This window comes from Bactrocera neohumeralis, chromosome 4 (assembly GCF_024586455.1).
Source record: "Bactrocera neohumeralis isolate Rockhampton chromosome 4, APGP_CSIRO_Bneo_wtdbg2-racon-allhic-juicebox.fasta_v2, whole genome shotgun sequence".
NCBI lineage: Eukaryota > Metazoa > Arthropoda > Insecta > Diptera > Tephritidae > Bactrocera > Bactrocera neohumeralis.
The window spans coordinates 7441297-7457463 of NC_065921.1; the positions used below are offsets into that span (position 1 = coordinate 7441297).

Sequence of the window (16167 nt, forward strand, 5' to 3'; positions counted from 1 at the left end):
ATATAAAAATATTTATAAACTATAGTCCTATTTAGTAGGATACTAGGAATAAAATTGTGTCTACTTGTCCACTGTCAACAACTTTGACAGCAGGGATGAGATGATTAGTGGTCCGCACTGTCATCACACAAGAGGTGGGTTCAATTTAGGTTCGGACCACAAATGTATTTACATTTAATAACGGACACAAGTGATACAAATTTTATTAAAAGTTGGTCCGCAAACCTCAAAACGGCGGTCGTTATACTTCTTTTGCTTTATTGGCGCAGACACAGCTTACGCGGTTAGAGCCGAGCCAGTCGGTCTTCCTTTTCGCAGTTTGACGCCAACTGAAGACTCCAAGTGTAGGCAAGTCCTTCTCCACTTGGTCTTTCCAACGGAGTGGTAGTCTTCCACTTCTCCCGGCGGGGACTGGGTCAAATACTTTAAGAGGACGGACGACATGACCTAACCAGCGTAGCCGCTGTCTCTGAATCTCTCGTACAGATCATCGTTTTATCGAATGCGATATTCTCCGTTTCCAATGCTGAAAGGACCATAAATCTTCCGTAGAACCTTTCTCTCGAAAACTCGTAACGCCATCTATATGTTTGATGACAAGAGCTATTTCGTCTTGCCCTTATTCACCAACCGACCCATTTGCTTCACTTCCTTATCCAGTCTGAAGAACGTAGAACTACGGGCGCGGATATTGAGGCCAATAAAATCAATATCATCGGCGTACGTCAGCAGCTGTATACTCTTATAAAAGATTGTAACTTCGCGATTCTGCTTGAATTAATTTCTTCAAGAGTAGTTTGAAGAAATCGCACGATAGGGAGTCGCCTTGTCTGAAACTCCGTTTGGTATGGAGCGGCTCGTGGAGGTCCTTAGAATACCTTATATGCGACGTTGAGGAAGCAGGTTGGAGAAGTGTTCTCTCCGTAATTTTAGAGTGCTTTGGGCATCAGTCGCTAGATCAAGTTGGTCCCCAAACCTCAAAACGGCGGTCGTTACGAACTTTCCCTAAAAATAGTGATAAGAACCGCCTCGATTTTTGACTAATATCGACTTTTTGAGATACCCGAAATCTTATAAGTAAAACTTTCAGATTTTGGTATTGCAATGAATTCCATTAGCGAAGAGATACGGGATTATAAATACATCGGTTTTTTCTAGTGATGGCAACTTCGATTTTGCGTAATCTACTCTCCCCTCCATGTTTTTGTTTTTGCAAGGAAGTCATTATCTTCATCAATTTTATAGCAATTACGAAGCTTTCAACACAATAAATTTTCCGCCGTAACTGAGCAATTTAACAAAGCAAAGTACCGTAATGCAATTAAAAAGTGGGTTTATGTCAACAACGCAAAAACAGCGAGGTAAAAAACGAAGGCTTAGGAGGAAACATAATTAGAGAAGTTTTAGGAAGCTAAAGGCCTACAAGTGCTAAAATAATATCAAAGGCAGTTTTGAAATTCCTGAAGTAAAAAACCTCGCGAAGAAAAAAACATAATTTAAACAGCTTTTAAAAAAATGGTGTGGAAATATTTATTAAGCCAGTAAAACAAAGCAGACAATATTTAAAACAACAACGAAGAAATACAGTTTTTATTCTCGACATATTTCACACATTCCTTTATGCGAGAAAGCTTATGACTTGATTTCTTTAAAATGTCTTGAAAATATTTTCATGACAACTAGTTACTAACATTTCCGTATTCCCTCTCTACTTGCAGGTTCACCGTGGCACGTTGAAATCATGTCCACACCCGGTCTAACAGCACTGGGCGAATCTACACGCCTTGTACCCGCCAATACGCCGGCGGTTTTTGAGATACTGCCGCCTCCTGGACAAAGCCTAAGCAAGGGCGAGTGCGTGGCTACAGTTTTGACACCGAGTAAGTCCAAACTGAATGCCAGAGTCACCCATGAGGCGGCAAATGGTGCTGCGCGCATCGAATTTGTACCCACCGAAGTCGGTACACACATCATTGAAGCATCAATTGTGGGCACAAAAATTGCTGGCGGTCCGCTGATCGCCAAAGTCTACGATGCCAGTCTAATACAAGTGACCGATGTGAATGGCGGTGTTGTCGGGCAACCGTGTCAATTCCGCGTCGATGCGAGCGCTGCTGGCGAAGGTCAGCTAGAAATATCGATTAATGAAGGCGAAGTACCGAATCACGTCCAGGTCGTTGGTGGCGGACGTTGTTTGGTCTCCTTCACACCCGAACAGGCTAAATCACATCTGATTGATATTAAATTTAATGGTGAAACTGTACGTGGCTGCCCGTTTGTATGTCCTGTGGCGGACACTTCGCGCGTCATGTTGAATCTCTCGAACCTCGAGTTAATACCCGTCAATCGGCCGGCATCGTTTCATATCACCGTTAGCGGTGGTGGTGCTGCTGAGTTGGCGGTCAGCGTACGTGGTCCGCATGGTGAGTTGCCGGTGCGCGTGACCGGCGACATACATGCTGGCTTCACAGCCGAATTCACACCTACCGCTGTCGGTGGTCACACGATCAATGTGGAATATAACGGTTTCGCTGTCCAAGGTACACCATTTTTGGCAAAATCTTATGATGCCACCAAAGTTACGGTGGGCAGTGTGTCGCGTGGTACTGTTGGTCGTCCAGTGCAGTTTACGGTGGACGCTGGCGATGCTGGCGAAGGTAATCTGGAGATTACCATTTCGGCGAAGGGACAGAACATACCGACCCAAGTGCATCCGCAAGGCAGTGCAAGGTGATTATTGGCTTTAAACTCAATTCGTAAACAAGTTACTAATTTAATATTCCTTGCCACCTTACAGATTCTCCGTTTCGTTTGTGCCAACTGAGGCGTGTGAACACACCATCAATGTGACCTTCAATAAAATGCCGGTGCCGGGTTGTCCGCTTACGGTGAACATCAGTGGCGGCGTGTCCGGTCCACAGGTGTCACTGGGCGGGCCCGGACCGGTGCATCAGCCGAATTCTTTTGTTATCAATCACGCTGGCGGTCGTTTGGAAGACATCGAGGTCAACGTTGAAGGTATGTATGCGTTGCGTTGTTAGCGCTCTCTCCAGCTCTTAAGCCTTTTTGTGTTCCCCCATTTATATTTGTGTGTTTATCTATGTGTATGTACTAATACCTTACATGACGTCGTTCCTACACTTGTCACCGTGTTCAGTTGCTCATTGAAATTGGATTTACATTTTGTTTTATTTTTATTGTTTAAATTTATTTCCGATTTGGTTGTGTTAATTTTCTCTATTATATTCACAAAATGCAATTTCTAGTCACACAACAACACTGATTTTATCACCAAATAAACGTTTTACCTTTTTTCTTTTGTTAAATCGCATATTCGCCATCTTGCATATTCATGAGGCATGCAACAGATAATGAATATTTATGATGTAAAAAAGTGTTTGAATTCCAGATGAAAATAAAACATTCCCTTGAACTTGAAGTTAAATGCAAACTTAATTTGCTCGATATTGTTAAAAGAAAGCTTCCTATTGAAAACTTAATTAGTTTGACAGAGTAGTATAATAAAAAAAATCAAAAAAAATATAGATCCAAAGGGTCGTACCATTTATTCTGTTTATACCTCTCTATATTATCGAAAAAACCGCCATATTCCCCAAAGTTAATAATTTTTTTATTGTCTATGTGTTCTTGACTAAATGCTTGAGCTTTACAGCTCACATCCTCTACTTTTTTTAAACAAATTCTTGTAAACTTATATTGCAAGTGTCCCGCCAGTAAAGTAAAACCTCTCCAAGCGCTGAGTAACAATTATCTTTATTAGAAACATTTTCCCTCTGAATTTCACTAAGATAACTCACATATATGTATGTATTTGCCTTTATATAGAGTATGGGGTAAAGTCAACCGGAAGTTTGAAAATCTTAATATTAGATACATATGTGATGGCTAAAGGGTAGTATTGATACGATTCCACTCATACACAAGGTCAGGCTGTGAACATAAAAGTATTCTTTGAATTTCAATTCTGAACTTCACAGATTGAATAATATTTTTGGTAAATAATCGGCCATAGGCATTGGGGTCCATACATTCAGTATTATCGTGGCTGTACAGCTTAATACCTCGTATTATATATGTATTAATTTGTTATTTGTGAGTTATTATACTATTTCAGTTTGAGCAGTTTTCAACATATAGCTTTATTTTGTTATTTAAATTACACTTTTGTATTTCAATTTTTAACGTTTGGCTCAGTTATGGCATACTAAAGCGTGACACTATGTAGTTCCAGGTAGAATCTAAAGGATGCCAGGGCAAAAGACGAGATGGAAACATCTCAACACTTCCATCTTGAACCTAACTTCAGTGGTTACATGGGTTTTCTCGGGTAAAAAAAAAAATCCTTTTTTTTTCATATAAAAATAAATAAAATATTTTATTGGAATTTTTATTGTATACATACATACCTTATTAACAAAGACGCCATTGCGACGCCATTTCCGGTGACCCCTCGGAAAAAAGATGCTCCGCGTTGGCTTACTGCTTACTGAAAAATACTTGTTTTAGTTGAAACCTTAACTTAGAACTTGGACGAAGGGAAAAAATTATCAGAATTGGATTTTTAGTAGACATTTTTACAAAACAATTAAAATTTCGCGACATTTTTTTTCAAATAGTTGTAGTCGAAAAAAACTGTATTTCAAATACCTATGTAAAATTTCATGAAGAAATCTTGCCAACCGACTTCAAAAACACAGTTTCAAGAAAAATGCGTTTAAAGACGGCGCACTTAGCCTAGCTAACCTCGAGCGCACAAGTTCTCAAGGCTTTATATCCGAAACTATTACTCGGATCAACTTGAACATTTATGACAATATTCTAGGGGTATTGTAGAATTTCATAAGACAATGAAACTAATACGATTTTTTGAAACCCCTAAACCCATGTAATCCCTTAAGCTGTGGAGTTTTTTAGGTTTTCGTTTAACAGCATTTTGTGGGCGTGGTAGTGGTCGGATTCGACTCGTCATTATGATAATTTATATATACAAGTATAACATATAACTGCATATCGGTCTCGATTAGTTTTACTGATGCCAGGAAAGAATGATTTCAATTTCATCTGGTTAAAGTTATAACACAAGTCTCAAATATTCTAAAGTTCATTATCTAGCAGCCTCAACCACTTCACATCAGTCAAGAAATACGCATGTACATATACTTATTTATGAGAGTTAAGCAGGTACTAGAAAATCACCTATAAGAACTATGAGCACATCCCTCAAATCTACTTGCATTAATATTATCCATTGCATTTACGAAATAGACGCTGAAAATAAACGAAGGAAGTGCATGCTGTGACTTAACCCTTGCAATAAGTATCCATTCCAACTTCAAGTGCAAGTTATGACTTAGAAGAAGCTTAACTGTATATCTTCTTCTTGGCGGTTTTGCCAAATTTACAACAGCGCGCCAGTCGTTCTTCCTTTTGGCTTTTTGGGAGGAGATTCTAATTGTAACTAAGTCCTTCTCCTCCTGGTCTGTCCGCCGGAGTTTACTGCGTCGAATACTCCTACAGCTGAAGTGTATTCATCCATTCAGACGACACGAATAGTTAGGACAGAAAAAGCATAATTTTGAACCATTGACATCTACACTTGGCTGGATGGCTTTGATTTACTGTAATATACAGTACAACAGTTGTTAGGCTGGGTACGATCCTTCTCAAATTATCGCTTTATCTCGTATAAAATGAGAGTTTAGAAGATCATCAGCTCACTTGCTTCCGTTCATACTTTGTAATATGTTGTCTCGAAATCGGCTTTAAATCTGAAACCTGACTTGAAATTGATCAAAAATGCTGCTTGGGTTCTCTGAGTCATATCTGGTATCAGGTATAAGGCACTTTCTAAAAGATAATACTCGTATTAAAAAGATAATTTGAGAGAGAAATGTTATTTCCTATATACAAATCGAATCTAACGAGTAGCAGTAGTGGTCAAACCAACTTTCCCACCGATCTCAACCAGCTTCTCACCACTAACGCTAACTCACAAATGAGCCCACGAAATAACAAGTAGACTTCACTTGCACAATGATCGTGTCTGTCAAAAAAAATTGCTTCCAAGTTATGAAATCTTTCACAATGCACTCTCCTTCATTATTTTCACCGATAAGGACAAACATGAAGAACAAAAATTTAGGACTTTATTGAAGAGAAATAAATAATATCCATTAGTGTATTTGTATGTACCTATATGTGTCTATAACCTATGTCATATGTGTCTATATGTCTCCTCCGTCTCCAAAATATTTTATTTGTAAATATCTCTCCGCAAGTTCAGGACCTTATGCCCTCTATATTTGCACCTTTCGAGTTTTCGAAATTCAGTTTTTTGTTAAATTTATTTGTATACAATAGTCATAGTGATGTTATTATTATTTTTTATTGTTAAATATGCGATTCTCACTTTTGATCTGTATTATATTTCAGGGCGGCGAAAACTATTGTACTAGACACTCTTTCTACTTATACAATTATTTGCATACCATACTTATATATATAAAACTATATATTTTACGTACATAAATGCATATATGTATGTATATATATATGTATATGAAATAAAATACACACACACATAAACAGGAACTAATAGCACACTATACAAACACTTTAGCTCTCGCTCTCTATCTTTCGCTCACTTTTTATTTGACTTAATTCACTTTAGTGAAACGCAATGTAATGATTAGTAATGTAAATTGGTAAAAAGTTTTTTTTCAATTTTTTTAACTAACTTCTTCTTTTTTATTTTTAATTGAAATTTACTTTGTTTAAATAGCAGTAACGGCAAGTTTTAGCCTTCATTTTTTAAATTTTGCCAAAATTATTTTTGTTTTCAAACGGTCTTTAAAGTTTCTCAAATACTTCGTACTAATTCTTTATGTTTTATACTTTCATTTTTATTATAATGTATTTAATAAACAATTTTATTAATGTTGACAATTAAGGGAATTATTATTTACAAATAAAAACATACTCACAAATAAAAAAATAAATAAAATGATGAGTTTTGTATTCTGTTGTGTTTTTGAGGATTTCTGACGTATAACAAGCAGATAGCTATCACCTGAGTTTTTTACTCAAAACGAAAAATCGCTTAAATTCTTGAGAATATTGCATTATCAGGTTTCTTTCATTCATTAATATTATGTTAGAGGATAGAACTCTGTAGAAAATCTATATCACAATTTCAAAACAAGAAACACACCAGGAAATATATATCAGGAAACCCAACCATGAGATACTTTTGGTCAAAGAAAGCAATGCAGAACGCCTTTATGACTTTTTAAACTACATTATATATGAAGTTAAAATCAAGTGTTTCTTCAACTGAACATTCCAATTGGAATCGTTGCTATTTTCTCTACTATATCTCTATCTCATATTTTATTTTGTCGCCTTGAGAGTAATCCCCACTAGATGTAATACACTTATGCCAACGATTTTTCCAGTCATCGAAACACTTTTGGCCTTCTTCAGCTCCTTCAGCGAATTTCGTTTTATCTCTTCGATCGACTGAAAACGGGTTCCACGGAGCTGCAATTTCAGTTTGGGGAAAAAGAAAAAATCAAGCGGAGCCAAATCTGGTGAATACGGTGGTTAATCGAAGGTATTCATTACGTTTTGGCTTAAAATTTGGTTCACAAACGTGGTTCGATGCGATGGTCCTTAATCATCATCTAAAGTCAATGAATTGTTCTTCCACAATTCCGGCCGCTTTCTTAGGATATTCTCATGCAAACGCCTCAATACGGCTAAACAGAACTTCTTATTGACCGTCTGTCCCTTCCAAATAAATTCATGATGCATCAAACCACGAACATCGAAAGAAAAAAAAATGAGCATCACTTTGATTTTTGAGCGGCTTTGGCGTAGTTTTTTTTGTTTTCGGCTCGTTTTTTTCCTCCATTCCGATGATTGTGGACTTGTTTGTATGTCAAATTCATAAACCCTTCTCTCATCGGCATTTATAATACTCCCCATGAATGTAGGATCAGAAATAACACGACCAAGCATGTCCAAAGAGACCTGTTTACGGTACTTTTTTTGAAAAAAAAATGGAGCTTCATCGGGACGAGTCGAGCAAGAACGCGTTTCATACCCAAAATATCCACTAAAATCATTCGAATGGACTCGCGAGAGATGTCGAGCTCTTTTCTTATCTCTCTAACACTTACCTGACAAGTTTCAAGCACCACATCCTTCATTTTTTTTCATATTTCTATTACCATAGTTGAAGAGGTCGAAGGTCGTTCAAAATGCGGTATGTCTTCAACGATCTCTCGACCGTCTTTGAAGGCTTGATACACCATTAGCCTTTTCCAACATTCGCAACGATTCCGCGCACGAAATGCACGAATATCAGATTATTTAAGATAAGATAGATAGGCGAGGATGCAACCGCGACCTTAGGTCTATTGTACCCTCTCCTAAACCACAAAGGCTCACCTAGGCCCAGCATATTGAGAAAGTACAATGTACTGTCAGGTGGTAATAAGACGATGTGATCCCTATTTGGAAACATGAATTCGACTACAAATACTATGCAGTTAATTGGCAGTTTTTCTAGAGTTGCTGGCTCCATGTCGCAGAACCGGCAATTTGCGAAGGAATCTTAGCTCATGTTATTTAAGATCTTCTTCAACCTGCAGTGGCCTGTGTAGCCTGAATTTTTACCTAGGGAGGTTTATTACATATTTCAACACATTCTAACGGATACTGACAGACGTCTCTAGCTATTCAAAGTGGATTATTCGTGGCCTCACGTCCATTAGCATATTTTATTTAACCTAATCTACCAACAATTCCGACCGCATTCCGCCAATAATATGTCAGTTGGAGTTGTCTAAACTGAATATATATAAAACTTAGAGTTTTCCAGAACATGTAGTTAAATATGGCTTGTTCACATCGCTCGCTCGCTTTGTGACTCGATTAGGCCATCAGTAGTTTTTAAATATAAAGTATTGATCTATAGTCCACTAAGAATTTACATTCGTTACAAGTGCTGAAAAGGTGTTACCATGAAAAAGTTTAGAGTTGAGTTCGGCAAACACTTTATTGCTTAAAATTTCTGTAACTCTCACTAGTTATACAAGTATTACTACAAGTATTAGTGGAATCTTCTCGGCACGTGTACATACATACATATATGGGTGGGGGCTAAAGAAGACGTACATTTTTTTGGATGGATCAGGAAGGTTGGGTTGAGGCCTCCGCAGGGAGCTCTCAATCTACCCTTGCTGCAGATCACTGCAGATGTACTTTTCTTTAGTGCGGCTTTCTTTTCACTCCGATAGAAGAGCTGAGCTCACTACCAATGTGCTCAAAGCCAGACAAAGATTGTACGAGTATAGCCTCACTAGCAGTATCATCAAGCTACTTGCCTAATATAAGACTTTTATGAGTGCCTATTATCTGTAGAAACTATAAGGGGAGGATATGAGAGGTTATAAATAATATTGAAAATCTGAGTAGTATGTGCAAAATATTTTTAGCGGAAAAATTAAAGAACGTCATTTGATATCTGCTTTGATCAGTTGTCAAATACGGCCGTCAACCGATTAGCTTTAACTTAATCGGCAGATGTCAAAATATGATTCTCTCAACTCAACAACTCTTTTTAGTTATAGTATAACGATTTATGGCTTTGATTTTTCTAATGTATATAAAGCTTTCGATGAGATTGGTTGTTTCTAAAATTACGTAATTTTTATGTAAATTTTATTTGACATATTTTTTCCTTTTAAGTATGCAGCTACTAACAAAAATTGCTTTTAAATATAATAATATTACTTACAAATGTCCTCTAAGTATATCAAACTCAACATATTTGTATATATATACACTCTATATATAGCTATGTAGTTAGTAGTATGTAGTACACAAGCTTGAAAACCGTCTTCCCAACTTACCAAGTAGTTTTTAATCCAAAGAAAAAATATATATTTTTTTAATTTAGTTCAAATAAAGTCTGCCAAATGTTATATAAACCCGCTTTATCAACTATGAGTAAAACACTAAATGACGCTCATTTCATACAATTAGTCATTTATTTTCTTTAATAAAAACTAATGACGCTTTTTTTCAAAATTTTTTCTCATTTATTCATTTTGAAACAAAACACACACATGCAAAACCCCATAATTAATACCGAAACGAAATAAATTTGAATAACAACAATCCCAACTAACTTTGCCAATCCAAAACTAAAACAAACGTATTTGCTTTTGCTAAACAAATATAAATACTTTACCCGTATTTTGCAAATTTCAACAAAAACCACATTTTTACGACGTTAACTCTATGCTATGTTCGCGCAACGCAAAACTAAAAACGAAAAACCAAACAAACAATGAAAAAAAAACTTAAAAAATAATTGAAAAATTAAAACAAAAAATCAAAAACCAAAAAACCTCCAAACTCAACCAAAAACCAAAATGCAACAACAAAATATAAAATCAAAATAAAACAATTTGCTGCAACAAAAACAACAGGACCTGCCGGTCAGTCAGTGCCCGCACAGGTTCACCAAACCTCGGAGGGTATTTTCAAGGCAGAGTTCGTGCCACGCGTAGTCGGCGAGCATCGTGTGAATGTCACAGTCAACGGTTTGTCCACCGCTGGTAGTCCCTACGCAGCTAAGGTAGGATCATGCAATTGTATCGCAACATTTTAGACACTAAGGTCCAAGGTTCTAACATTTTGGTTCCATAAATGTAAACATGTTTACATGGAGCCAAAGTGATTAGACTAATGACCCAAAAAACTAGAACTGATTTCATATACTTACTCCAATCATATCATTATCTAGGTTTACGACGTGAATGCCATCAAAGTGAAGAACGTCAGCAATGGTACGGTTGGTAAACCGGTCACATTTTTGGTGGAGACATCGCAAGCGGGTCCCGGTAATCTTGAAGTCACTGTAAATGGCGGTCGTGTACCGACTTCCGCTCAGGCGCAAGGGCAACACACCTATGCCATTAGTTTTACGCCACGTGACGCACAAAATCACACAGTCGAGTTGCGTTTCAATGGACAGGATGTGCCGGGCTCACCGTTTACATGTCGTGTTTCGGCTGCTGCGCGTATACAATCACCAGAAACTTTGGATAAAGTTAGTGTTGGACGGTTGTTTGAGTTCGTCGTTGAATCGGACACGGAACCAAATGTTGAAGTGCTCGGTCCGGCTAGACGCAGTGTGCCCGTCAAGATTGACGCGCTGGATGGCATTGGTTATAATATTAAATTCGAACCTGTCGAGGTCGGTGATCATTCGGTGGAAGTACGTTTACCTGGTGGTGGGCATGTCGAGGGTAGCCCATTTCTGCTCAAATCCTATTCGGCCGAGAAAGTCATTGTCACTGATATACGCCCGGGAGTGGTTGGTAAAAGCGTAAGCTTCGGCATTAATGCCAGTCAGGCCGGTGCGGGCAATTTGGAAATCATTGTTGCAGTTAATGGTAAAAATGTGCCGAATTATGTGCAGTCGGAAGGCAATGCGCGTTTCAAGGTGAACTTCAAGCCTACTGAGGCAGCGCCACACTCGCTCTCGGTGCGTTTCAATGGTCATCCAGTACCCGGCTCGCCATTTACATGTCAAATTGCATCAGCGCCCATTAGTTTGCCTCGAGCTTTGGCTACCGGCGAAGGTCTCAAGCAGGCTGCTATAAAAGTTGATAACACTTTCGAACTTGAGGGCTTCGAAGGTGTGGAACCGCAAGTTTTTGTAACTACACCATCTGGCGACAATATTATATGTCAATTGAGTCCACAAGGCGGCGACGCTTACACAGCAACTTTCCAACCCACAGTTGTGGGTCGTCATTTGATTAGTGTCACGGCAAGTGATAAACACATCAATGGTTCACCCTTCTCGTGCAATGTCTTCGATGTTTCACGTGTCAGCATCAGTGGCTTGGATCAACAATATGGTCCAGCCGCGTTGGGTGTGCCCGTCACCTTTAGTGTGGATGCCGCTGGCGCTGGCGAAGGCACACTTGAATTAGTAGTTTCGACAGACACGAGCACTGTAAAAGCGGAAGTGGTCGCCTGTGCACGTGGTCTCTATGATGTTACCTTTGTGCCGCAGACCACAGAACCACATTATGTCAATATTACATTCAACGAAGTGCCCGTCGATGGCAGTCCATTTCGCGTAGATATACAACAGACAACACAGCACATACAGATCGGTAGTTTGGCAACCATTGATTTTCCGACAGATGATCAGATTGCAGAAATTATGGGTCCCGATCACAAGCCAGTGCCTTATACTATTACTAGACAGACGGCGGAGTTCCGCACTCACATGACCGGCAATTATTTGATACGTTTCATCGATCGCGATACACGTCAACACATCGGCACACGCACACTTACGGTATTTGATCCATCGTTGGTGAAGATCACAGAAGTGGGTGAAGCCATCTGCCAGCAACCAGCTAGCATCTCAGTATCACTCAATGAAGCTGGCCAAGGTGAACTGTCTGCGATTGTCAAATGTGGCGCTTCGGAGGTACCGCATTCCATACGTGGTCCATCTAAGACAGGTGTTTACGAGATCGTCTATCATCCGACACGTGTGGCACCCCACAAGATGACCATACTCTTCAATGAAGTGCCGATTTCACTTAAACCACTGGAGATCAATGTGCTACCTACGAATGTTGGTAAGGAAATCAGTGTATCTGGACTTGGTTTATATCAGGCACGTGTTGGAAAGACGACATCTTTTGCCATCGATACCGTTAAGAGACCAGCACGCGAATTCGATGTAGTGGTCTCTGGTCCAGGAGGCCAGGCTCTACCTGTCCGCTGTTATCAAACTAAGAGTGGGCATTTACAAGCTGAGTTCACAATCACCAAACCGGGTCAGAGCATAGTTGGTATGTGGATTAATGTTGGATCTTAACTTTATTTAATTCAATAAAACTTTTACAGAGGTACTTCATCAATCTAAGCCACTACCTGGCAGTCCATTTACATGCGAAGCGTTTGATACCAGCCGTGTTGCTGTACAGGGTGTACCAAAAGGCCAGTTAGCGCTGCACAGTCCAATCTGTTTCACAGGTTTGTTCACTCGCCTTAAAATATCAATTTCAGTTTTTGTAAGACTTCCCTTTCCCCAATTTTTAGTGCGCACTGATAATGCCGGTATTGCCGAACTGGAGGCCTTCGCCGTCTCCCCAACCAACCAAAACCTGCCCGTTCACATTACCGAACAATCAGAGGGCATATATAGTGTTGAATTCGTGCCATCCCAACCGGGTGCTTATAAACTAACAGTTATGTACGGCGGCGAAACCGTACAGGGTTCGCCTTTCACTTTTACCGCCTCCGCTACAGGCGTAAAGACCGATACACGCGCAGCCGGCAACGGACTGGAGGTCTGCCAGCGCAACAAGGAGGCCTCCTTCATTGTCTACTGTCCCATTGCTCCGAATGTGCAAATCGAACGTGTCGACGAGTTTGGTGAACGTATTGAACCGAAAATTAAGGTACACACTATACATAGCATCCATATTATTGAAGATCGCTTAGTATAACTGTAAATAAAATTCCAGGCACTTGGCAACAATGAATGGCGTATTTCGTATACCATTCTTTCCGTCGGTCATTACGAAATACGCGCCAGCTGTCCGAATCGTGGTAACTTACCCGGCTCACCATGGAGCATTTCCTGTGTGGAAACTTCGAAGATTACACCTGTCGGCGGTTGGGGCACACTGCTCGATCACGATGGTCGTCTCATCTTACCGGCGCGTATAATTTTTGATGTGGAGAATGCGGGTCCCGGCGATCTGGCCTGCTCCATAGATGGCATTGAAATACCCGTAGACAAGTTAAGTGATGGCAAAATGCGCATCTACATATCTGCTGACAGCTTAGCGCCGGGCGAGCATGATTTAGACCTCACTTGGAGTGGTCTCACCATTGTGCAATGTCCGCGCAGTGCATTCGTCACTGGTCAACAAGCCGCCGACAAAGTGGTGCTCACAGGACGTGGTCTAGCGGCAGCACAAGCTGGTGAGGCAGCACATTTCACAATAGATGCCACAAATGCACCCGCCGGCCGACCTGAGGTCATATTGATGCATCAAGACAATACTTCGGTGCCAGTAAGCTTGGCGCAACCGCGACCAACAGAAAGTATTTGGTTGGCCTCCTACACACCGCAAAAGTCATCTTCAGGTCCGCTAACCTTATCAGTCAAGTGGAATGGTCGTCTCGTCAAAGGTTGTCCACTCACTGTCGCCGTCGGCTCTTCAATGGATGCTTCGAAAGTTATCTGCTCGGGTGAGGGCCTACGTCACGGCATTGTCGGTAAGGATATTAAGTCGTGGATTGATACACGTCGTGCCGGTCCCGGTGAGTTGACAGCTCACTGCGCTGGACCACGTAAAGTGGCTTATTGTGAGCTGTATGATCACGGCGATGCCACATTTACGCTGAACATCAAACCACAAGAGCCGGGTAGGCATTTATTGACGATCAAATATGGCGGACAAAACGTGCCCGGTTCGCCGTTCGCGCTGAAGGTCGCTGGTGCACCAGATGCTAGTAAGGTAAGGCTCTCTATATTAATCGAATATCGATCAAATACCAACCGAAAACGACTTACTCTTTTGCTTTAAATGGTTTGAAGCAAAACATACAATAGACCATATCCTCTACTCTTCCGAACTTTCTTTTTTCAGGTACGTGTCTATGGTCCCGGCATCGAGCACGGTGTCTTAGCCACCTTCCAATCGCGTTTCATCTGCGACACACGCGGCGCTGGCGCTGGTCAACTGACAGTGAGAGTACGTGGTCCGAAGGGCGCATTCCGTGTGGAAATGCAGCGAGAGAGTCAAAAGGATCGCACAATACTCTGCAAGGTAAGTAAAGAAACGAGGGATAACTACTCTTTTCTTTAAGCAGAAGCATAACTCTTCTTTTCGTTACATTTTTTAATTTTTCATGTATCACTCTTGCAGTACGATCCCACAGAGCCGGGCGATTATCGCGTCGAAGTGAAATGGGCTGGCGAATTTGTACCCGGATCACCGTTCCCGGTAATGATATTCGACACTGAAGAAGAGTTGCGACGCTATTTGCAAGGTATATGAGGCCAGAGTAGTATTAGCACAATTATACTGCCCAGCCCTGCCCTCAGTCAACTAACACAACAACACTCACACCCACACCAACACCACAACCACCAAACATTACCAATGCAACATAATACATTACCAGCATCACCGCAACACTATTATCGTTCCCAACAACAAATACGTCTATCGCCACTGCTGGGCAGTCAGTTACTGAACCAGCATTACATAAGCAATCCGGATTTCATCTACGATATGGGTTCGCGCAGCTGTTTGCGACGTCGCTGCCGCCACGACAGCAATTGCGCGCTGCTTTGACAACTGAAAATAAATGGGTTCATAAAGGAAATTGAATATGTACTCGTACTGTTTAGGAAGGTGTACTTACTTTTAGAAGAAAAAATGGAAAATCACCCATACGAAATTGCGGTTCAATGGAGTAACTCTGCGGCTACATACGATACTACAAACTGGTCACACAAATCGAGGACGAGAGAGGGCAGCCAACTCACAGTAATAACAAGTAAAAGTGAGGCATTATTTTAAATTTTTTTCTTTTTTTCTACAAAATATTTAAGCAAAAATATTGAGAGAAGTTGAAAAATATAACAAATAATTAAATATTTAATTAATTAAAATTAGATTATAAATAAGCAATTATCCGCCCAATAGTGCGTATTTAAGCAACGAAATCTTCCAATTTGTTAACAATGCATAAACAAAAAAAAAATATACGAAATTTATAAGAACAAAATTACTTAAAAATAAATTTAGAAAAATTAAAAAAAAATTAAAGAAAATATGAAAACATATACTTATATGTATGTACTTACAAAACGATTTATATGAGCTAATAAATTTTAGTGTTTCCATTCTTTTTGGTGAATATGTTGTTATATATTCAAAAAAAAATTTAAATAATGAGAAAATTTGTAATTTTTAAATTGAAAAACGATTTAGTATTAAAAATTTGCAAAATTGTTTTCTTTATACACTCTTGTTTGTGCTTTTTTGCTAACACAAATACAAAGCAACTATTTACAAAAAT

General features: G+C 39.6%; 1 protein-coding gene across 9 annotated transcripts in view; it reads left to right on the forward strand.

Moving 5' to 3' along the window:
- The window catches only part of LOC126756871 (filamin-C), a 99930-nt gene extending 84359 nt beyond the window's left edge, over positions 1-15571 (forward strand). For 8 of the 9 annotated variants that reach the window (XM_050470340.1, XM_050470342.1, XM_050470343.1 and 5 more), the window contains 9 exons: positions 1719-2730; positions 2798-3018; positions 10521-10669; positions 10838-12914; positions 12970-13098; positions 13165-13526; positions 13593-14594; positions 14727-14906; positions 15006-15571. In XM_050470340.1, the coding sequence (XP_050326297.1) occupies positions 1719-2730; positions 2798-3018; positions 10521-10669; positions 10838-12914; positions 12970-13098; positions 13165-13526; positions 13593-14594; positions 14727-14906; positions 15006-15137 (5264 nt within the window). In that variant the 3' untranslated portion in view covers positions 15138-15571. Of the gene's footprint in view, positions 1-1718; positions 2731-2797; positions 3019-6453; positions 7025-10520; positions 10670-10837; positions 12915-12969; positions 13099-13164; positions 13527-13592; positions 14595-14726; positions 14907-15005 lie in introns of those variants that run through there. The other variant, XM_050470345.1, reaches the window with a different exon arrangement.
- The last annotated feature ends 596 nt before the right edge of the window (positions 15572-16167 follow it).